The 24,838-nt window shown below is 42.1% G+C and overlaps 1 protein-coding gene across 3 annotated transcripts; it reads right to left on the bottom strand.

Annotated features, from left to right (window-relative positions):
* Positions 1-81: 81 nt before the first annotated feature.
* On the bottom strand, positions 82-14,581 carry LOC106563440 (U2 snRNP-associated SURP motif-containing protein). Of its 3 annotated transcripts, none has more exons than XM_014129014.2 (24): positions 14,485-14,581; positions 13,754-13,847; positions 13,556-13,667; positions 13,327-13,436; positions 13,178-13,245; positions 12,993-13,087; positions 12,802-12,866; positions 12,489-12,654; positions 12,166-12,371; positions 11,274-11,317; positions 10,177-10,281; positions 10,007-10,073; positions 7,636-7,808; positions 7,321-7,483; positions 7,018-7,097; positions 6,822-6,909; positions 6,572-6,700; positions 4,584-4,764; positions 4,421-4,495; positions 4,275-4,338; positions 2,491-2,638; positions 916-1,026; positions 568-776; positions 82-486 (listed from the first exon to the last, which is right to left on the bottom strand). In XM_014129014.2, the coding sequence occupies exons 2-24, from the start codon at positions 13,838-13,840 to the stop codon at positions 357-359; spliced, it is 2,676 nt and encodes an 891-aa protein (XP_013984489.1). In that variant the 5' UTR covers positions 13,841-13,847; positions 14,485-14,581; the 3' UTR covers positions 82-356. The 3 variants fall into 3 exon arrangements, with proteins under 3 accessions (XP_013984489.1, XP_013984487.1, XP_082814364.1); XM_014129012.2 differs by having other exon boundaries at positions 12,802-12,905; XM_082958238.1 differs by having other exon boundaries at positions 12,802-12,905; positions 13,754-13,841; positions 14,485-14,533.
* Positions 14,582-24,838: the final 10,257 nt, after the last annotated feature.

Here is a 24,838-nt window from a genome sequence, read left to right on the forward strand (position 1 = left end):
TGCTGTTTTAGAAAGGCTAAATGACATGTGGTACCCTCAGCTAATCCATTCCCCATCCTGGAGCATGGATGACAACACAGACACATTGCCAAGAGTGATTTATTGTCTCAGGAACTAGTCGCAATCTGAATGGGGTTTAAAAACAACCTGACGGGAAAACAACTGTACAAACAATGTTCATCTTACAAAAAAATTGCCAAATCTTCACTGCAGAGGGAAACAGCTGTCAGTTGGTCTGCAGAGGCAGTTCAGAGGCATTGTGGGAAAGAAGCGTGTGGCATGGTCAGCACTGGTGGAGCAGGGCAGTCCATGAAAGCCGCCTGGCTGCTTCAGGGGGAGAGGCATAGGCCTCAGGATCAGTGTTTGCTCTTCTTAGTCTTTTTGTGGGAGCGGTGTGGCGACCGGGAGCTAGACCTCCTCCACGTCTTCCTGACTGGCGAGGGCGACCGGGACCGCTTGGACTTCTTGGGAGACTTTGACTTGATTCTGTGGGATAGGGGTGAGTCAGCACAAATATAGAATGCTGAACACAAATTAAATGGAACAATGGTTTCACATAGGCCTTACTTTGCTGGAGAATGTCCTCTGTATTTCTGTGTCCGCTCCTCTGTGTCTCTACTCCGTCCCCTGTCCCGGTCTTGACTCCTTTTACTCTTCTCCTTGTCCCGTCCTTTACAGGTCTCCTCCGCCTTGTCTCTCCGTTCATCCTTCTTTGATCGCTCTTTTGATTTTGGAATGGATCTCTCTCTCTTCTCCTTGTCATCCTTATCAAACTCCTGAGGTAAACAGAACATGTGGAGCCATTGCAACCGGTGAAGTTTTCTTTAAAGTCACAATTAAACCTGCAACTTCATGGTATCTGGACAGTTTCCCTTACTGCTGGGCTTATGAAATAAAAGTACACTAGAAACTCACTTTTTGCAACAGCTTGTTCCTGTAGTGCGCCACCTGTTTCTGCATGTTTAACCCTGACTTCCTGGGCTTCTTCCCAGACTCCAGCTCATCCTGGAACTTCATCACCTTCACCTGCAGCAGAGACACATTGAGGAAATATAAGATACACACATTTGGACAGTGGGTCCAATTGTTGCATAAATTAATGGTAATCAAACAAACTGCCGAGCGTATTCGGGTTTTGCCTTCAGACCCCTTTACTTTTCCCACATCTTGTTACAGCCTAAATTTAAAATGGATAATTTTGCTTTTTTTGTCGCTAGCCTAAAAAAATGTATGAAAAGCTGAAATGTCTTGAGTCAAGTATTCATCCCCTTTTGTTATGGCAAGCCTAAATAAGTTCAGGGTTAAAAATATGCATAACAAGTCACATAAGTTGAACTGTGTGCAATAATAGTGTAACATTTTTTTACCTTGTCCCTGAGCTGACAAGGTAAAAATGTTGTTAACCCACAATTAAGAATTTACTCTAAACTCAAGGATCCACCCCTTTCTCAATTTTCGCCTAAAATGTCATACCCAAATCTAACTGCTAGTAGCTCAGGCCCTGAAGCAAGGATATGCATATTCTTGGTACCATTTGAAAGGAATGTAACACACATCTGGTAAAATGTTATTTTGTACCATCTTTGAAATGCATAATTCCAGCCCAGGTGCAATTCAGATTTTGGCCACTTGATGGCAGCAGTGTATGTGCAAAGTTTCACTGATCCGATGAACCATTGTATTTCTGGTCAAAATTTTGTATCAAGACTGCCCAAATGTGCCTAATTTGTTTAGTAATAAATATGTTAAATTGCACTCAAACAATAGCTACTGTAACTTGGACAGTGCAGTTAGATTAACAAGAATCTAAGCTTTCTGCCAATATCAGATGTCTATGTCCTGCACTGGAGTAGCTTACCAAGAAGACAGTGGCTGAGTTAGTTTTGACAAATCTACAGCAAGAACTGAAAATGGTTGTCTAGTAATGATCAACAACCAATTTGGCAGAGCTTGAAGAATTATGAAAATAAATGGGTAAATGTTGCACAATTCAGACTCACTGTAATCTCTGCCAAAGGTGATTCTACAAAGTACTGACTCAGTGGTGTGAATACTTATTTAAATTTGTTCACTTGGCCTTACATGGCCATGTACTCTTATAATTTCCAGCCAGAAGAGGACTGGCCACCCCTCAGAGCCTGGCTTATTCCTAGGCTCCTGCCTTTCTAGGGAGTTTGTCCTAGCCACTGTGCTTCTGCATTGTTTTAGGCTGGGTTTCTGTATAGCACTTTGACATCTGCTGCTGTAAAAAGGGCTTTATAAATACATGTGATTGATTTTGTGTGTAAATGGGTGAGAAAAACAAATCAATTTTGAATTCAGGCTGTAACAAGAAAATGTGGAATAAGTGAAGGGGTGTAAATACTTTCTGAAGGCACTGTATGTATAAGTATTAGTTGGTTGACCGGTATGGACTGAGTCTGAAGGTCTGCTGCAGTGTGTCACGTGCTGTGTTACTTGGTCCTAGTAGACATTGTTGACTGTGCTTACCTCCAGCTCTCTCAGCCGGCTCCTCTTGCTTTCAGACATCTCAAAACTGCTGAGGGAGCTCTTGAAGTCAGCATTGTCGTACTTAGAGGGGCTGTCATCATCGCTGCTGTCATCCTCGGACTTCCCATCTCCTCCCTTAATGTTAGCACTGTGGACCAGGGGGAGATAATTTATTTTGAGTAACAGACATATACAACAAAATGTACAATGTGGACCCAGAGGATATCACTTGAAAGTATTAATTAAAATGCTTGTTTCCAAAGTGGACCTTGATGGTAAAAACAATAACACAATGATTAAAAGGCAAGACAAAATTAAACAACCATTCATGTATATTGACGTTCTAAAGTGTCACTTTTCCCTAACCTTAAAAATCAACAATATTAATTTCACAAAACAATTATGAATTGCACATCATACCGATCCTTCAAATAATACACCTGACCAGCAGTAGGGACACAAGGGGCAGTGGAGGGGTTTCTCTTACTTAGACAACCTTGTCCAAATGAAAACCTTCAACTGCTTTTTAAAGCTATTTTTTCTTGATCTCCAGGGGGAGGCTATTCCATAAACAAATGCCTGTATAGAAAAATGTCATCCTCACAGCACTGTTTACTCTTAGGATTTTACAAGACATAATACTAGCTCTGGTATTGTGACTGTGTTGGTTACAGACCATACCAATGTGGTTTTTCATGTAACGTGGGGCACAATCATTTAAGATGTCAAACGTATGATTAAGTGTAAGTTGGTCCACTCTGGACTCCATAGGCAACAAGCCCACCTCTCCGGAACTCCTGTACCCTTATGTGGGTCCTAGGGGGAACATTCAGCATATACCTGATAACATTATGTGGGTCCTAGGGGGAACATTCGGCATATACCTGATAACATTATGTGGGTCCTAGGGGGAACATTCAGCATATACCTGATAACATTATGTGGGTCCTAGGGGGAACATTCGGCATATACCTGATAACATTATGTGGGTCCTAGGGGGAACATTCAGCATATACCTGATAACATTATGTGGGTCCTAGGGGGAACATTCAGCATATACCTGATAACATTATGTGGGTCCTAGGGGGAACATTCAGCATATACCTGATAACATTATGTGGGTCCTAGGGGGAACATTCGGCATATACCTGATAACATTATGTGGGTCCTAGGGGGAACATTCGGCATATACCTGATAACATTATTTTGCATGACCTGCATTCTCTCTTTCAGCTTTTTTGATAGCCCACTATACCAAGCAGAGCAGGCATAATCAACATGACACAAGCAGTTTCTTAACTTTGATGTTAAAATATCATACAAACATTTAAATTTGTTTGCCATTTCAGATTTTTTTTTAGCAGCAATCAGGTCTCCAGAAAGGGATTGATCTAGGGACACACCAAGTTAAGTTAGTTGTTTTAGACTCAATCTCCTTGCCTGCAGTTTACCTTTATCTTCTCAGCCCGATTTGTTCCAAACAAACTCAATGAAGTTTCCCCCAAATGTAGCAACAATTTGTTGCCAGTCAACTAATCTCTAACAAAATGTCCCATCTCCAGTTCTCCCAACAGTACATATGTGTTATGGCCCCATACAAGCACACCTTATTCTACTTGTCAATTAATCATTAAGCCCTTTGTTTTGTCCAGGGTTACAACAAAACTGTACTGTTGGGGGGACTGGAGCTGGAAAACACCACTCAACAGCAGCACATGCTACATTAGTTACTCTGATGAGTTGGGTTTCAGTGATGGGGAAGAGTGCCTGCACCGGGTTCTTACCTGGCATTCAGGTCATCCCCCAAGTCTCGCTCTCCCAAAGTGTCCCATTTTGATTCAGTGTTAGCTGAAAGAGGAAGTGGCAGGGTGAGCTGTAGGTTAGGAGTAGAGATATGATTGTTGGGTTGACAGTGCTGACAGTACAGTACCTTGTGGGAGAGCGTCAGCATCGTCCACCCTCTCCCATTTAGATAGAGCCACTCTTGAGTGGGCCAGGTCATCCACTGCAGAACACAAACTTACATCAAGTCCACATCTTATAACACTTTCGTGGTTTCCATTTTTCACAGAAATTCTGCCAGATTGACTTACAAGGCATTCCGTCAATGTCCTCCATGGGTGCACCCAGGGGAACCCCGTCGATGTCATCAACAGGCACCCCATCCAGGGAGGCAGGGTCCCAGGCCAGGGGTGAGCCGTCAAGGTTGTCCAGCGGAGCTCCGTCTAACGGTGCCCCATCCAACGGGGCTCCATCCAGGTCTGGAGACGACACCTGAGGTGAGATATACCCAGCCCACATAAACCAATGTTGCTAATTTCAGCTCTGCTTCTAGCTGAATTGTATATTTACACACACTATCAGAGAATGTACAGTGCCTTGCGAAAGTATTCGGCCCCCTTGAACTTTTCGACCTTTTGCCACATTTCAGGCTTCAAACATAAAGATATAAAACTGTCATTTTTTGTGAAGAATCAACAACAAGTGGGACACAATAATGAAGTGGAACGAAATTTATTGGATATTTCAAACTTTTTTAACAAATAAAAAACTGAAAAATTGGCCGTGCAAAATTATTCAGCCCCTTTACTTTCAGTGCAGCAAACTCTCTCCAGAAGTTCAGTGAGGATCTCTGAATGATCCAATGTTGACCTAAATGACTAATGATGATAAATAGAATCCACCTGTGTGTAATCAAGTCTCCGTATAAATGCACCTGCTCTGTGATAGTCTCAGAGTTACGTTTAAAGCGCAGAGAGCATCATGAAGAACAAGGAACACACCAGGCAGGTCCGAGATACTGTTGTGGAGAAGTTTAAAGCCGGATTTGGATACAAAAAGATTTTCCAAGCTTTAAACATCCCAAGGAGCACTGTGCAAGCGATAATATTGAAATGGAAGGAGTATCAGACCACTGCAAATCTACGAAGACCCGGCCGTCCCTCTAAACTTTCAGCTCATACAAGGAGAAGACTGTTCAGAGATGCAGCCAAGAGGCCCATGATCACTCTGGATGAACTGCAGAGATCTACAGCTGAGGTGGGAGACTCTGTCCATAGGACAACAATCAGTCGTATACTGCACAAATCTGGCCTTTATGGAAGAGTGGCAAGAAGAAAGCCATTTCTTAAAGATATCCATAAAAAGTGTCATTTAAAGTTTGCCACTAGCCACCTGGGAGACACACCAAACATGTGGAAGAAGGTGCTCTGGTCAGATGAAACCAAAATTAAACTTTTTGGCAACAATGCAAAACGTTATGTTTGGCGTAAAAGCAACACAGCTCATCACCCTGAACACACCATCCCCACTGTCAAACATGGTGGTGGCAGCATCATGGTTTGGGCCTGCTTTTCTTCAGCAGGGGCAGGGAAGATGGTTAAAATTGATGGGAAGATGGATGGAGCCAAATACAGGACCATTCTGGAAGAAAACCTGATGGAGTCTGCAAAAGACCTGAGACTGGGACGGAGATTTGTCTTCCAACAAGACAATGATCCAAAACATAAAGCAAAATCTACAATGGAATGGTTCACAAATAAACATATCCAGGTGTTAGAATGGCCAAGTCAATGTCCAGACCTGAATCCAATCGAGAATCTGTGGAAAGAACTGAAAACTGCTGTTCACAAACGCTCTCCATCCAACCTCACTGAGCTCGAACTGTTTTGCAAGGAGGAATGGGCAAAAATTAGTCTCGCGATGTGCAAAACTGATAGAGACATACCCCAAGCGACTTACAGCTGTAATCGCAGCAAAAGGTGGCCCTACAAAGTATTAACTTAAGGGGGCTGAATAATTTTGCACGGCCAATTTTTCAGTGTTTTATTTGTTAAAAAAGTTTGAAATATCCAAGAAATTTCGTTCCACTTCATAATTGTGTCCCACTTGTTGTTGATTCTTCACAAAAAAATTACAGTTTTATATCTTTATGTTTGAAGCCTGAAATGTGGCAAAAGGTCAAAGTTCAAGGGGGCCGAATACTTTCGCAAGGCACTGTAACAGTGTCATCAGTAAAATAGGCATTGATCAAAACTCTTTTCCATGTCTTGTCCAGGACAGGTCCTGAGATCCAGCTCACCTCTACCCTCTCGATCACCTCCTCTCCTGCCTTGATCAGACCCAGGAAGATGTTCTGCAGCTGGATCAGGTAAGACTCTGGGTATACGGCCCAGTCTTCCCAGGCCCTGAAACAGCCCATTATCTTTTGCTGAGGACAGAAGACATATGGGTGAGTGATAATGTATTTGTTCTGGCCAAGGCAATAACAGATCACAAGCATGGAAAAAGATTATAAATCATTGTCATTTGTTTTTAACTACACTCATTACCTTGAACTGTTCAGCTTGTAGTCTTGCTTGTATGTTTCTATATGCATCACTAATGTCACCAAATATCTGGGGCAATTTTGCTTCAAAACTGAAGGAACAGAGAAACAATAAACCGTTAGACAGAAGGATGGACAGTATGACCACAGAGCATGTGTATTATATAATGTCAGACTTATTTAAAATATACTTTTCTTACTATTTGCGATAATAAGATGCATTGGCAACTTTGGCACAGGAGTTGTACAAGATGTCCGATACAAGGTACAGTCTGGCAATCTGTGGGAATAAAGATAGATATGACTGTGAGCAATAATCTGGGTGGCAGGTAACCTAGTGGTTAAAGTTGGTTCTGTAACCGACAAGGTGAAAAATCTGTCTGTGCCTTGAGCAAGTCACTTCACCCTAATTTCTCCAGGGACCGTTGATAATACATGTTTTCTATATACTATATGCCATGTGAATGTGCTTGATCTTGTAAGACTGTCATAGGTTAAGGGACCTTTTTCTGCAGTGGTGTCTGAAGGAGGGACAGGGACTCTGCGATGGACCCCACCACCTCCTCCGCTGCCTCGGCTCTCTCCAGACAGAACAGCATAGCATCACCAATGTCCTCCCTACGAGGGGTGAGTCCTCTCAGCAGCGTCTCCAGTCTCTCCCTGTGCCTGCAATAAAAACACGCATTCATTTATCCTGAGAATGTCCATATTCCAAAGGCAGTTTTTCCAGTAACACGTCAGATCCATGAGAGAATGCTTTTCATCTTTAGTCTGCCTCAGAACCTCCCTCTCTGCCCTGTATCTACAGCAACACTCACTCTGTCTTCAGCTGGCCCTTTTTCAGCAGCTCCTCCTCCAGGGAGGGAGACTCCTCTTCCTCTCCCGCCTCCTCATCTCCATGGAGGTAGGGGTTTAGGAGGGGCGGCCTCCAGATGGAGCCCCCACGGAACATCCGGAAGTCTGCGGTCCTCCACTCACTGGGGGGCTCGCCCTGGGGATGGAGGGAGAGGGATGAGGCACAGCAGAGGTGCTGGGTAGGTACTGTTCTTTATTTTACTTCTATTATTATCTCTCCTGATGCCTAGTCACTTTAACCTGCCTTCATGTACATATCTACCTCAAATACCTTATTATCTCTCCTGATGCCTAGTCACTTTAACCTGCCTTCATGTACATATCTACCTCTAATACATTATCTCTCCTGATGCCCAGTCACTTTAACCTGCCTTCATGTACATATCTACCTCAAATACCTTTGCACATTGGTCTAGTACTGATACTCCCTGTATATAGCTTCATGCTTGTTTATGTTATTCCAATTGTGTTACTATTTGTATTTTTTTTTTAACTCTGCATTGTTGGGAAGGGCTCGTAAGAAAGCATTTCATGGTCAAGTACACCAGTTGTATTCAGCGCATGTGACATAACCAGGGGCGGAAATCCCGGGGGGGGACACGACCCCCCCATCCTTGGAAAAATATGATTTGTCCCCCCCAATATATCACTGAAACATAACTATGTAATTTAAATAATATTAATAATACGCAATGAAAGCAATTGTGCTGATTATAGACACTTAATAGCGCGTTTAAGTTTCAAAAAATTGCGACCCCACCCTTTGCCTCAATGTTTTGATCCACTGCCAGTTCCTTAGTTGGCAAGGTAACAGAGGGGTCGTATCTACTGTCTGAAAGGCACTCAATGAACGTAACTGAAGTGAGGTTAATCCAGTCAATCGCACACACACACTAGCTGAATATGCAGAGCTAGCGCGCAAATATGAACTATTAAGCTAGCTAGTACCTATTCCATTTATGTGGCCTCGTCAAAGATGGAATCTTTGCTATCGTCAATTTATTCCAAGATCAGCATGCAGATGATGTAAGTTAGTGCTTCAAAGTTCCTGCGATAAGGTTAGCGATAAACTGAAGTCCAAACTGAACAGAACTACACTCTCTTCTACCATTGTCTTAAATATATTTAATGGTCTCGTTGCAAAAGCTAAATTGTCGCAAGGGAACTTTTATTTATTTATTTATTTTATTCCACCTTTATTTAACCCGGGTAGCAAAGATTATAGCAAACACCACTGAAACGGAATTGGTGCTCGCTAGCTTTGCAAATTCAGCTATTGTTGGAAGCCAGCCAATATGAAACAAACTATTAAAATTACAAAAGGTTGCAGCATATGTTGTGTAAATGGTGAACTCATACAGCTGTCAACTCTTGTCATTTTAATCCGTTTCACATTTGCTAGCTACCTTTTAGATCGAAGCCCAAATAGAATGATAAAAGATAAGATGATAGAAGCCCATCTCCTACTGTAAATAACCTACACACTGTGTGTGTAGCCAGCCAGCCAGGTAGAAAAATAAAAGACGGACATCAGAGTATTTTTCAGTACACCAAAACGCAAAGTAAGAACCCTAGTAGCGTAATATCTCAAAGACTAGTTGATAAAATGTTCATAAGAAAGAAATGAAATTCTAATGGAAATGTTTCATTTCATTTTAGTCATTTAGCAGACGCTCTTATCCAGAGCGACTTACAGTAGTGAATGCATACATTCTTTTTCCTGTGCTGGCCCCCCGTGGGAATCGAACCCACAACCCTGGTGTTGCAAACACCATGCTCTACCAACTGAGCTACAGGGAAGGTTTCACAATGATGTCATTAGGCAGAGCAGGCAACAGATGGCACACAGGCAGCAGAGTTGGGGACAGATATGCAGGGACAGACTGGCAGAGACAGGGAGTCTCAGGTAAGTTTGTTGAGTCTTTGTTTGGCAACATTATGAAAGGTTCTCCATTTTTTTTACTTGTAAAATAGGAACATAATTGGAAAATGCCATGGATACCCCCACTCTCAACTTAAACTGGTGACTGAACTAAGATTTGTTAAAGGCAATGGTATTGCTGTTGTGATTAGTTGTGTAGTTTTGGGTACCGGTAGTTAGGAGTACGGCAAACACCTTATTTCTTTGGTTCCTCAATATACATTTACCATATTACAATGTAGGCTATGTGTTACAGCACTACTTTTGGTGTCCCCCTCAGGAATTGCTCTTGAGAAAATTTAATGTAATTGTCCCCTCCAAAGTTGATATCAGATTTTCGCCCCTGCAAATAACACTTGATTTGAGATGGCCTCATGGTCATAGGGCTGTAGCCAGGACAGATCATGACCTACCTGGAGAATGGAGTAGAGTTTCCAGCGGTAGTACACATGCTCTTGGCTTTTGTTGTCAAAGAGAAACCTGAAATCATGAATAAAAACAGTTTCAAAATGAGTTTAAAAAGACATCTTTAGACCAATGGTATGACTAGAGGGAAAGGGAGAGCTCAGCAATGGTAGATCACCTCAAGTCAGGGTTGTTCTTCTCTTTGCTCATAATGATGGCTTCAAACATGGGTCCCTCACGCACCACAAACTCTATCATCCTGTGGATGAGGCCTAACAGATTCCTGTGGAGTAAAAGGAGAGGGGATGAGACCAGACGCTGTGACTTGTCCCCCCTCATCCAGACCAGTGGCCATGTCAAAGCTCTCACTGAACACTGACCCCAAGCCCATTAACCTCTCTCTCTCTCTTCTAGAACATTTGTCCCTCTGCAATCATTTATCACAGCAACGTTGAGGATATGTTGTGATGTGTGTTGGTCTGCACACACGAGTGAGTGGGGGAGACGGTCTGTTCCTAGTGTGTAGTTACATCAGAAGTAGTGTTTCTTTCTGTCATGTGTCTATTATTATGTGTCTAAATGAAGAAGCAGTAAGTGTGTCTAAATGAAAAAAGAGGGACTATATCAATATATAAGAGTGACAACATTATACTATTAGCTACTACTGATTTTAATCTAAAATGGATTTGCTTTCTAGCTGCATCTGTCTGCAGTGTCTCAGCCAACACAGGTAGGAAGAACAAAGGTTGCCACTGAAGTTAGTACCTAGTATGTTTCAATGGATATAATTGACTCCAACAATCACTTAAGTCTAACAATCCATTTTCCTGACAGGGGATTACAATGGTGACATTTACTAATCTAATGAGGATGACATGAATGAATAAACTGTGGGCTTTGCTTACTAGGCCAATGATTCACTTCAACCATGTTCAACTGAGGCCCATGGCCCTCCTACTAGTTAGATATAGGGCCTCCAGTCCTAAGCAGCAGGGGTTACCAATTCCCTGAACATAGGCCATGTTGTCAACAAGATAGATAGATAGACCAATGTTAGAACAGGACACTACTACAAACTATGAGACAGTTATGTTCTCAGCTGTCCTCTCCCATTAGTCATGTACATACAGACGTAGCACTTAGGACTGGGGCTTCCTGTCTGTCACGTACATACACAAGAACAGTACACCAGGGCAGGGCCTCTGTCCTCTAACACTGTTCTGTCTGTGAGAATGTCTGGTCAGTCGTAGTAGTAAGAATGGATAGAGAGTGTACCTTTCTGTTGGGATAACCACTTTGACTACAGCTTCGGACAGAGTCTGTTCGTGAAGTCAAATAAAATAGTGAAGATATAAAAAAAGTGAGTATATATACACAGATGAAACACTGCAGGACACATACAGCATATCAACTGAGGACAGCAGTAACAGCTCTACTTTATTTTAACGAGGGGAAAAGTTCCCACATTTGAGACAGTTACACTGTCGTTAAAAGTACATTATCTATAGAATACCCCCACCCTCTTACTTTTACAGTAACATTTTAATTACATATGGTTCTGTAACTACCTCATAACTCCATCTGGGTCAAATTCCCCTGCCTTAGAACATATCCTAAAACTAAGACACTACTAGTCTAAGGAATAGATTCATAACATGTCTATACATGCACCACAGGACAAACCAACTGGATTTAAAAAAGGGAAATGGAAATCGGAACTGATATGAGAACATGACCATCACGTCCCTTTTGTTTTGTGCATAAAATACCGTTCTGAATTCTAGATCAAATTCTAAGCAATGTCCAGTTGATTGAGCCTATGATAAATGTATCAACCTGCATAGAATATCTACTACACACCTAAAATTGGAAAATTAACTGTAGTTTAAAACAAAGTAAAACAATTATTTAAACAACTTGACAGAACCATGCACACACACTATAGCAGGGGTCTCCTCACCCTGTTCCTGGAGAGCTACCCTTCCGTAGGTTTTCGCTCCAACCCCAGTTGTAACTAACCTGGTTCAGCTCATCAACCAGCTAATTATTAGAAAGGTGCGTTAAATTTGGGAAGGAGCGAAAACCTACAGGATGGTGGCTCTCCAGGAACAGGGTTGGAGAGTCCTGCCCTACACTCTTAAATAAATAAATAAAAGCGCCAACCTACCTTGTCAAACTCCTCCTTGGACCTGCCCCATGGCTTGGTAAAGTCATTGCGGAAGCGGTCTCTGGGCTGAGCGTTGAAGGGCAGGCCGGAGGGGGGTGGGGGCGTGGACATTTTAAGTACCCCTATGGGTGTATAGAGTGGCTGGGGAGGGATGCGAACAGCTTTCCCCCATCCCAGCTTCATTTCAAAACCCATAACCGTTTTACCTGCAGCAAAAAGGAGCAATGATCCTACAAGGTTAATGGAACACGGAGCAGGGCATTTATCATCTGGCATCGTTTACAGAACAGAATGCAATTTTCCCTCATAACAGATTGACTCACCGTCTAGAGCAGCCAAGGCCCTCTCTGCATCTTTCCTGGTCATGAAGGCCACAAAGCCTCTATTTGTGACCCTTGTGCGTTCCTCGTCACTACGGGGCCACATGATCTTCACACTCGCCAGGGGACCATACTTGCCAAACTCTTTGCAAAGCATTTCTTCATTCATCTGACACATTAGAAGTATCATATCAGCAAAGTTTCACAATTTAGTCAGCATTTAAGTTAATTGAATTTGTCCCAAACAAACGAAGAGCTGGCTATATTGTGAATCTTTATCTCCTGTCAAAACATCCCAAGCAGATAGTTTCTTTACCTTGGGGCTAATGCAGCCAATGTACAGGTTGGTTGTGTTCGGTATGGCTGGGTCATCATCAAATACTGGAGGGAGACGTTCATATGTAGCTAAACATGTAAAAGCTACAGAGGGTTCATCTTTGATTTGGACAAAGGCTTATTGTAGTAAACCATTCTTATTCCACTGCAAGGGACAGACTTGGCTCTTACTTGATCGTCGCGTTAGTGGTATGTCCAAGTCTCCATATCCTCCTCCGGGCTCATTTGTCTTTCTTTTGTACCTTTCTTCACGTTCCTCCTGTATTCTAGGAGAACAGAATTATTTACACACAAAAATAAACAAATTGGTAAAATAATGAAAGAACATGAATTACTACGGCGTGTCAAAAACATACTGCTTTAGCTCCTCTTTAAAAAGTTCAAGGTTGCTCTTCTTCTTCTCTTCCGTCTTCTTTTTAACAATCTGTGGACCAGGCAAACATATAAGGGGACAAAATAATGTATCATTCTGTATTCACAGTAAGTGATTCACATGGATACTCACAGGCCTTCTGATTTCAGAAGTGTGCGCTGGTGAGACGTTCTGGGACACTGAAGTAAACTTGGTGATCGGTCGGTACAGCTTGCTCTTTTTAACCTCTGCTGCTTCCTCTTCTGCAAAAAAAATCAAATCAAATAGAAATTGTAACCGTGTAGACGTTAAAATAATGGAAAATATAGTGTTCGCAACACGGACCCAACCAAAGTTGGATTAGCCAGGATGTTTCACTCACCTTTAGTTGCATTGACGATACCCCCACGGACAAAAGTCTTCACTCCACTTTTGTCGTTACTGTCAAAACATGCTAAAAACTCTTCAAAAACTTCAGCTGCTTTTTCTTCTTCCTGGAAAAGGGATTGTTTTAAAATTGAAAATCATAGGCCGACACTTTGTTGCAGATGGCTATCTATAAAATGGTCAAATCTCTTACCTTTTTCTTCAGATCTTCTTGTTCCCTCTTGGTCAATGTTCTCTTCACGCCTACAGGTTTCCCTTTCTTGCCATTTTTGTCTGCCATGCTGATACTTATACAAAAAAACACAGTGTGTCATATTGAAGAAATGGAGTCTAATAAAATGCACCCTTCTCTGTCTCTTCACACTTCTATTTTCTTTCCAGCTACAGCTCTGCAAAAGCGTGTTGTGTAATGAATGCAATTCCATGCAAACTTATTACAACTGCAGATGCATGAATCTGAACAAATAACAACAGTAGTTAAGAAAGTTCTGTAACTAACTACTGCGAGCTATGGCCAACCAACATTAGCTAGCTAGACATGTCATCATATTTGTTGACTGTGACATTTCTGTCGCCAGATACGAACCTAACCTTGCTTATTAATATCTAGCCAGCTATCATTTCCTCCATTACTCTTCAAAAAACTAGTTAGCTCAGTTGATCATACACGAGCCCGCCTGCCTGCCAGCCAACCCCCCCTCCCCTCCTCCCATACAATCACTGTGTGGCTAACGCTAACTAGCTAGCTAGCTAGGCCAAATCTCGCTTGCATGCTGTGTGTGATCTGGTGCAAAGCTTTGCTACGGCGATCATTTCTAACTTACTGCAAGACAAATATGTAGTTAATAAAATAGATGATTGGTTTGAATGATCTACATCGCAATGAGTATGAATCATTAAGACTAAACGTTGCAAATTCCTTACCGTAGAAATTTACAATGCGTTTGTTATTGCTCCACCATTTTGAATACGACAAAATTGGACATAGAGAAAAACTGATGTCACTGCACCCTCTGACCAATAAAACCCCCAGAAAGATGACTTCAGTTTGTCAGCTCTTTCAGTAGGCTATCATAAAAGTAGGCCAAGGCTATAACAAAATCATTATATCATAATATGCATGCAATGTGATTTAGCTACATAATCTATCTAATTTCATTTAATACAATTTATCTTTACCCGATACATCTGTAAGTGTAGATACAGGTAATGCAAATTTATTGATTACCAAATAAATAAAACATTTAATTCTACAACGTTTTCTTTGTATATTTTGTAATTAATTTACACCAATTTACAACATATGAGTAATAGTCTCATTAAAATGAATGTTTGACATTTTATCAGTATATTTCCAGAGCAGTTGCTGTAAACATCATGTAATATGGCCTACATATACATGCAGCTGCATAGACCAGTGCTATAAATACTTTGGGTAACAGGCTCAGGTCACTGTCCAAACCTCACATGATATTTCCCAAAATAACATGTGTGTCTAGGGTCTTTATGAAGAGTGTGAACATAGGTGTAACCTGTCACTTCAGCTCTTCTTTATCACTTGTCATTTTGAGTTCTAATATTAATTGAGTTCTTCAGAGGTCAAAAACGTTTGTTAACACGGCCACATAAATTCTCTGACATGCCAAATCTAATTCAGGTGATGGGCCTAACTGCTCTGCAAAACGCTTTTGCGGGTTTCCATATAACTGATCATTAAAACAGCCAAGAAATGTAATGAATATCTGTGCCATACATACTAAAACCAACATCAAGATAAAGTGACAACATCCTACATCTTTGGGTACTTCATTGAACTTGGACCACTGGACTATTTGAGGACTTGCCTTTCTGACACTTTCAGACTCATGTACATATGTACCTTTATGAGAAAGCATGTACAGTAACTGCGTTAGTGCTTTTAGATTACAGTCAAACAAGTTGATGTTCAGTAAATCTGTAAAGGGGAAAGTGTTAAATGTAAGCCTATCGGAAGGGTTAAGAGTGTGATTAATAAGATGCTTTTGATATAGGCTACAGAAAGCACATGGGTCCTCAACAGTGATCACTGCAGGATGACAATCCGGCCTTCTCGGCCTCTGCCTCTTCCCCGCCACTGCACCTCTGTGGACCCTGTCCTGGGCCTGCCCTGATCCTCATACCGGTGAAGCAGTCATTGAGGGTCACTCCTGTCTGAAAACCAGTAAACAAAACTATATGGACACCCCTTCAAATTAGTGTATTCGGCTATTTCAGCCACACCCGTTGCTGACAGGTGTATAAAATCGAGCACACAGCCATGAAATCTCAATAGACTAACATTGACAGTAGAATAGCCTTACTGAAGAGCTCAGTGACATTCAACATGGCACCGTCATATGATGCCACCTTTCCAACAAGTCAGTTCCTCAAATTTCTGCCCTGCTAGAGCTGCCCCGGTCAACTGTAAGTGCTGTTATTGTAAAGTGGAAACATCTAGGAGCAACAATGACTCAGCCGCAAAGTGGTAGGCCACACGAGCTCACAGAACGGGACCGCCGAGTTCTGAAGTGCGTAGCACGTAAAATTGTCTGTCCTCGGTTGCAACACTCATTACCGAGTTCCAAACCGCCTCTGGAAGCAACATCAGCACAATAATTGTTCGTTAGGAGTTTCATGAAATGAGTTGCCGAGCAGCCGCACACAAACCTAAGTTCACCATGCACAATGGCAAGCGTCGGCTGGATTGGTGTAAAGCTTGCCGCCATTGGACTCGCAAGCAGTGGAAACATGTTATCTGGAGTGATGAATCACAATTCACCATCTGGCAGTCCGACGGATGAATCTGGGGTTGGCAGATGCCAGGAGAACGCTACCTGTCAGAATGCATAGTGCCAACTTAAAAGAATGGTGGAGGAGGAATAATGGTCTGGGGTTGTTTTTCATGTTTCAGGTTAGGCCCCTTAGTTCCAGTGAAGTGAAATCTTAATGCTAGAGCATACAATGACATTCTAGACAATTCTGTGCTTCCAACTTTGTGGCAACAGTTTGGGAAGGCCCTTTCCCATTTCAGCATGACAATGCCCCCGAGCACAAAGCGAGGTCCATACAGAAATGGTCAATCCAGATCGGTGTGGAAGAACTTGACCGGTCTGCACTGAGCCCTGACCTCAACCCCATAGAACACCTTTGGGGTGAATTTGGAACGCCGACTGCGAACTAGACCTAATCACCCAACATCAGTGCCCGACTTCACTAATGCTCTTGTGGCTGAATGGAATCAAGTCCCTGCAGCAATGTTCCAACATCTAGAGGAAAGCCTTCCCAGAAGAGTGGAGGCTGTTATAGCAACAAAGGGGTAACCAACTCCATATTAATGCCCATGATTTTGGAATAAAATGTTTGACGAGCAGGTGTCGTGGTACTAAATGTTCTAAATACAGGTAATGGCATATCACCTGATTTATACTGGCTTTGAAGTTAAATCTGAGAGTGATGCCTTTAGCCTGGAGGGACGTCCTGCCCCTGATGGACTGAATCAGTCCATGACTGTGGCCTCCTTAACCTTGGTCCTGAGAGACATCAGGTGAAGACACAGGACAGATAAGGATTAGCTTTTGTAGACTATCTGAATCCATATTAATTACAAGTAAACCTTTGTTTTGTACAGAACCCACAAAGGCATTTCAGTAAAGCAGGGTTGCAGTTTGTACTACTGTGTGTGGGCTCTGGGTTGGTTTTGCAGTTGGGAAGTGACACTGTCAAGGTAGAACCACCAGAGGACGCCTTTCTCCAGCTATATGAGAGCAGATGACGATGAGCAATATTGCCAATATTAAAAAAAAATATTTGTCACAAGCAACGTCATCTCAGCTTCTAACCTTTTGGTACTTATACATTTTTTCCCATTTGCTCCAGGAAACGGAGAAGGAACCGGAAAAATGAACATGTAATTGTTTATTTTTCTATAATTCTGTGTATTCATTAAGATTAATTAGTAGGTATTAGACATCGTACTAAGAGCATTTATTGTAAACCATAAGAAAACAGTATTAACTGAACAGTACCCAGTAATATGCCTTCTTTTCCTCATGCGGTAAATTACCTCTGTTTGCATGTCTCTATTACTGTAAGTGCAGTGATACAGCGCCTACGGAAAGTATTGACTTTCTCCGCGTTTTGTTACATTACCAGTCAAAAGTTTGGACACACCTACTCAAATCCCTCCAGGGATTTTGTTTATTTTGACTATTTTCTACACTGTGGAATAATACTGAAGACATGAAAACTATGAAATAACACATATGGAATCATGTAGTAACCAAAAAAGTGTTAAACAAATCAAAATATATTTTATATTTGACATTCTTCAAAGTAGCCATCCTTTGCCTTGATGACAGCATTGCACACTCTTGGCATTCTCTCAACCAGCTTCATGATGTAGTCACCTGGAATGCATTTCAATTAACAGGTGTGCCTTGTTAAAAGTTAATTTGTGGAATTTCTATTCTTCTTAATGTGTTTAAGTCAATCAGTTGTGTTGTGACAAGGTAGAGGAGGTATACAAAAGATAGCCCTATTTGGTAAAAGACCAAGTCCATATTATGGCAAGAACAGCTCAAATAAGCAAAGAGAAATGATAGTCCATCATTACTTTAGGACATGAAAGTCAGTCAATCCGGAAAATGTCAAGAACTTTGAAAGTTTCTTCAAGTGCAGTCGCAAAAAAACATCAAGCGCTACAATGAAACTGGCTCTCATGATGGTAAGTTCATTAGAGTTAACTGCACCTCAGATTGCGGTGCAAATAAATGCTTCACAGAGTTCAAGTAACATACACATCTCAACATCAACTGTTCAGAGGAGACTGTGTGAATCAGGTCTTCGTGGTCGAATTGCTGCAAAGAAACCACAAGTAAAGGACACCAATAATAAGAAGAGACTTGCTTGGGCCAAGAAACACGAGCAATGGACATTAGAACGGTGGAAATCTGTCCTTCGGACTGGTGAGTCCAAATTAGAGATTTTTGGTTCCAACCGCAATGTCTTTGTGAGACATTAAAAACAATATTAAATTACATCCATTAATAAAATGTCACAGAATTACGGATGTGTCGTTTCTACCATGAAGCATGGAGGAGGAGGTGTGATGGTGTGGGGGAGCTTTGCTGGTGACACTGACAGTGATTTATTTAGGATTGAAGGCACACTTAACCAGAATGGCTACCACAGCATTCTGCAGGGATTCATCATCCCATCTGGTTTGTGCTTAGTGGGACTATCATTTGTTTTTCAACAAGACACTGACGAAAAACACACCTCCAGGCTGTGTAAGAGCTATTTGACCAAGGAGAGTGATGGAGTGCTGCATCAGATGACCTGGCCTCCACAATCACCCGACCTCAACCCAATTGAGATGGTTTAGGATGAGTTGGACCGCAGAGTGAAGGAAAAGCAGCCAACAAGTGCTCAGCAAATGTGGGAACTTCTTCAAGACTGTTGGGAAAGCATTCCTCATGAAGCTGGTTGAGAGAATGCCAAGAGTGAGAAAAGCTGTCATTAAGTCAAAGGGTAGCTACTTTGAAGAATCTAAAATATATTCTGATTTGTTGAACACTTTTTTGGTTACTACATGATTCCATGCGTGTTATTTCATAGTTTTGATGTCATCACTATTATTTTACAATGTGAAAATAGTAAAAATAAAGACAAAACCTTGAATGAGTAGGTGTGTCTAAACTCAGTACTCAGTACTTTGTTGAAGCACTTTTGGCAGTGATTACAGCCTTGAGTCCTCTTGGGTATGACGCTACAAGCTTGGCACACCTGTATTTGGGGAGTTCCTCCCATTCTTCTCTGCAGATCCTCTCAAGCTCTGTTAGGTTGGATGGGGAGCATTGCTGCACAGCTATTTTGAAGGTCTCTCCAGAGATGTTCGATCGGGTTAAAGTCCGGGCTCTGGCTGGGCCACGCAAGGACATTCAGAGACTTGTATCGAAGCCACTCCTGCATTGTCTTGGCTGTGTGGTTAGGGTCGTTGTCCTGTCGGAAGGTTAACCTTCTCCCCAGTCTGAGGTCTTGAGCGCTCTGGAGCAGGTTTTCATCAACGATCTCTCTGTACTTTAGGTGCCTTTTGGAAAACTCCAACCGGGCTGTCATGTGCCTTTTACTGAAGAGTGGCTTCCGTCTGGCCACTCTAACATAAAGGCTTGATTGGTGGAGTGCTGCAGAGATGGTTGTCCTTCTAGAAGGTTCTCCCATCTCCACTTTGAGGCTCTGTCAGAGTGACCATCGGGTTCATGGTCACCTCCCTGACCATGGCCCTTCTCCCTCGATTGCTCAGTTTGGCCGGGCGGCCAGCTCTAGGAAGAGTCTTGGTGGCTCCGAACTTCTTCCATTTAAGAATGATGGAGGCCACTGTGTTCTTGGGGACCTTCAATGCTGCAGACATTTTTTGGTACCCTTCCCCAGATCTGTGCCTCGACAATCCTGTCTTTGAGCTCTTCGGACAATTCCTTCGACCTCATGGCTTGGTTTTTGCTCTGACATGCACTGTCAACTGTGGGACCTTATATAGACAGATGTGTGCCTTTCCGAATCATGTCCAATCAATTGAATTTACCACAGTAGTACTCCAATCAAGTTGTAGTAACAGCTCAAGGATGATCAATGGAAACAGGATGCACCTGAGCTCAATTTCGAGTCTCATAGCAAAGGGTCTGAATACTTATGTAAATAAGGTATTTCTGTTTTTTGTTTTTAATACATTTGCAAAAATGTCAAACTGTTTTCACTTTGTCATTATATGGTATTTTGTGTAGATTGCTGAGGAAATTGTTTATTTAATTAATTTTAGGATAAGGCTGTAATGTAACAAAATGTGGAAAAAGTCAAGGAGTCTGAATACTTTCTGAATGCACTGTACATTATTTCCTCTGAATAGCATAGCATGGCCTACTATAAGTTGTGTGTAAGTGTTAAAAATCGAAAAATAACAAAATACCCCTCTGTTTAGGATGAATGGCCTTGCACCCCTCTGTCTCTGTTTGGGCTGGAATGGTGGGTTCTTCTACCCTCTGAATTGGGATGGGGGCCTAATATGGTAACACAAGAAACAGACCCGTAAAGAATGACTGTACAAATAATGAAAAATATAAAACATATCCCTTGCATAATCACGAAGAGTAATAGTACATGGAATTGTGAACTCATGTAAACAATATATTTCATACATAAACCTATCTATCAAAATCATATGCCATAAGTAAATTGAAAATATTATTTTACATATTGTAATAAAAGTGGTCTAGGCCAACATGAATTTACAGCAGGTTCCCACAGCTCCCTGAAGCTTATTTGGGTACTAATTTGAATGTTTCTTAAAGATGCACTCTGAAGCTTTTGTATAATTTCAGCTAGCAGTTTTGAAAGTGGTGCTCACGAGCCAAAAGTGGTTCCTGTTTTCTGTGTACTATGTCATCAAATTGTGTACCACGTCACCCATTTTGTATGATATGTTACGTCCTTCAAATATATATATGCCCAAATTAACTGTTTTTATGCGTCATGTTTTTTTTTATATACAGTGCCTTCAGAAAGTCTTCACACCCTTTCACTTTTTCCACATCTTGTTCTATTACAGACTGATTAAATTTAGATTTTGTGTCGCTGGCGTATACACAATACTCCATAATGTGTGCAATAATTGTGCTTAATAGGATTTTTGAATGACTACCCCATCTCTGTACCCCACACATACAACTATCTGTAAGGTCCTGTAACGGCCATCGTTGGTGGAAAGAGAAGACCAAGTTGCAGCGGAGGATGTGTTCATCATGAGACTTTTAATAGACCGACTTGAACACTAATAACAAAACACGAAAAGAAACGACAGCCAACAGTTCTGTCAGGAACTACACTAAACAGAAAACAATCCCCCACAAAACCCAAAGGAAAAACAGGCTCCTTATGTGTGACTCCCAATCAGCAACAATGAACTTCAGCTGTGCCTGATTGGGAGCCACACACGGCCCAAAACAAAGAAATACAAAAACATAGAAAAATGAACATAGAACGCCCACCCAATGTAACACCCTGGCCTAACTAAAATAAAGACCAAAAAACCCCTCTCTATGGCCAGGGCGTTACAGGTCCCTCAGTAGAGCAGTGAATTTCAAAACACAGATTCAACCACAAAGACCAGGGAGGTTTTCCAATGCCTCGCAAAGATGGATAAAAAAAAAAAAGCAGTCATTGAATATTTATTTATTTTTTATTTTACTGTTATTTTACTGTTATTTTACCAGGTAAGTTGACTGAGAACCAGGGGCGAAAATCTGATATCAACTTTGGAGGGGACAATTACATTAAATTTTCTCAAGAGCAATTCCTGAGGGGGACACCAAAAGTAGTGCTGTAACACATAGCCTACATTGTAATATGGTAAATGTATATTGAGGAACCAAAGAAATAAGGTGTTTGCCGTACTCCTAACTACCGGTACCCAAAACTACACAACTAATCACAACAGCAATACCATTGCCTTTAACAAATCTTAGTTCAGTCACCAGTTTAAGTTGAGAGTGGGGGTATCCATGGCATTTTCCAATTATGTTCCTATTTTACAAGTAAAAAAAATGGAGAACCTTTCATAATGTTGCCAAACAAAGACTCAACAAACTTACCTGAGACTCCCTGTCTCTGCCAGTCTGTCCCTGCATATCTGTCCCCAACTCTGCTGCCTGTGTGCCATCTGTTGCCTGCTCTGCCTAATGACATCATTGTGAAACCTTCCCTGTAGCTCAGTTGGTAGAGCATGGTGTTTGCAACACCAGGGTTGTGGGTTCGATTCCCACGGGGGGCCAGCACAGAAAAAGAATGTATGCATTCACTACTGTAAGTCGCTCTGGATAAGAGCGTCTGCTAAATGACTAAAATGAAATGAAACATTTCCATTAGAATTTCATTTCTTTCTTATGAACATTTTATCAACTAGTCTTTGAGATATTACGCTACTAGGGTTCTTACTTTGCGTTTTGGTGTACTGAAAAATACTCTGATGTCCGTCTTTTATTTTTCTGCCATTTTTCTACCTGGCTGGCTGGCTACACACACACAGTGTGTAGGTTATTTACAGTAGGAGATGGGCTTCTATCATCTTATCTTTTATCATTCTATTTGGGCTTCGATCTAAAAGGTAGCTAGCAAATGTGAAACGGATTAAAATGACAAGAGTTGACAGCTGTATGAGTTCACCATTTACACAACATATGCTGCAACCTTTTGTAATTTTAATAGTTTGTTTCATATTGGCTGGCTTCCAAAAATAGCGGAATTTGCAAAGCTAGCGAGCACCAATTCCGTTTCAGTGGTGTTTGCTATAATCTTTGCTACCCGGGTTAAATAAAGGTGAAATAAAATAAATAAATAAAAGTTCCCTTGCGACAATTTAGCTTTTGTAACGAGACCATTAAATATACACTGCTCAAAAAAATAAAGGGAACACTAAAATAACACATCCTAGACCTGAATGAAAGAAATAATCTTATTAAATACTTATCTCTTTACATAGCTGAATGTGCAGACAACAAAATCACACAAAAATAATCAATGGAAATCCAATTTATCAACCCATGGAGGTCTGGATTTGGAGTCACACTCAAAATTAAAGTGGAAAACCACACTACAGGCTGATCCAACTTTGATGTAATGTCCTTAAAACAAGTCAAAATGAGGCTCAGTAGTGTCTGTGGCCTCCACGTGCCTGTATGACCTCCCTACAACGCCTGGGCATGCTCCTGATGAGGTGGTGGATGGTCTCCTGAGGGATCTCCTCCCAGACCTGGACTAAAGCATACGCCAACTCCTGGACAGTCTGTGGTGCAACGTGGTGTTGGTGGATGGAGCGAGACATGATGTCCCAGATGTGCTCAATTGGATTCAGGTCTGGGGAACGGGCGGGCCAGTCCATAGCATCAATGCCTTCCTCTTGCAGGAACTGCTGACACACTCCAGCCACATGAGATCTAGCATTGTCTTGCATTAGGAGGAACACAGGGCCAACCGCACCAGCATATGGTCTCACAAGGGGTCTGAGGATCTCATCTCGGTACCTAATGGCAGTCAGGCTACCTCTGGCGAGCACATGGAGGGCTGTGCGGCCCCCCAAAGAAATGCCACTGACCCACCGCCAAACCGGTCATGCTGGAGGATGTTGCAGGCAGCAGAACGTTCTCCACGGCATCTCCAGACTCTGTCACGTCTGTCACATGTGCTCAGTGTGAACCTGCTTTCATCTGTGAAGAGCACTGGGCGCCAGTGGCGAATTTGCCAATTTTGGTGTTCTCTGGCAAATGCCAAACGTCCTGCACAGTGTTGGGCTGTAAGCACAACCCCCACCTGTGGACGTCGGGCCCTCATACCACCCTCATGGAGTCTGTTTCTGACCATTTGAGCAGACACATGCACATCTGTGGCCTGCTGGAGGTCATTTTGCAGGGCTCTGGCAGTGCTCCTCCTGCTCCTCCTTGCACAAAGGCGGAGGTAGCGGTCCTGCTGCTGGGTTGTTGCACTCCTACGGCCTCCTCCACATCTCCTGAAGTACTAGCCTGTCTCCTGGTAGTGCCTCCATGCTCTGGACACTACGCTGACAGACACAGCAAACCTTCTTGCCACAGCTCGCATTGATGTGCCATCCTGGATGAGCTGCACTACCTGAGCCACTTGTGTGGGTTGTAGACTCCGTCTCATGCTACCACTAGAGTGAAAGCACCGCCAGCATTCAAAAGTGACCAAAACATCAGCCAGGAAGCATAGGAACTGAGAAGTGGTCTGTGGTCACCACCTGCAGAACCACTCCTTTATTGGGGGTGTCTTGCTTATTGCCTATAATTTCCACCTGTTGTCTATTCCATTTGCACAACAGCATGTGAAATTTATTGTCAATCAGTGTTGCTTCCTAAGTGGACAGTTTGATTTCACAGAAGTGTGATTGACTTGTAGTTATATAGTGTTGTTTAAGTGTTCCCTTTATTTTTTTGAGCAGTATATTTAAGACAATGGTAGAAGAGAGTGTAGTTCTGTTCAGTTTGGACTTCAGTTTATCGCTAACCTTATCACAGGGACTTTGAAGCACTAATTTACATCATCTGCATGCTGATCTTGGAATAAATTGACAATAGCAAAGAGTCCATCTTTGACGAGGCCACATAAATGGAATAGGTACTAGCTAGCTTAATAGTTCATATTTGCGCGCTAGCTCTGCATATTCAGCTAGTGTGTGTGCGCGATTGACTGGATTAAC

The sequence above is a fragment of the Salmo salar genome, chromosome 11, assembly GCF_965601325.2.
Source record: "Salmo salar chromosome 11, fSalSal1, whole genome shotgun sequence".
In the NCBI taxonomy this organism is placed as follows: domain Eukaryota; kingdom Metazoa; phylum Chordata; class Actinopteri; order Salmoniformes; family Salmonidae; genus Salmo; species Salmo salar.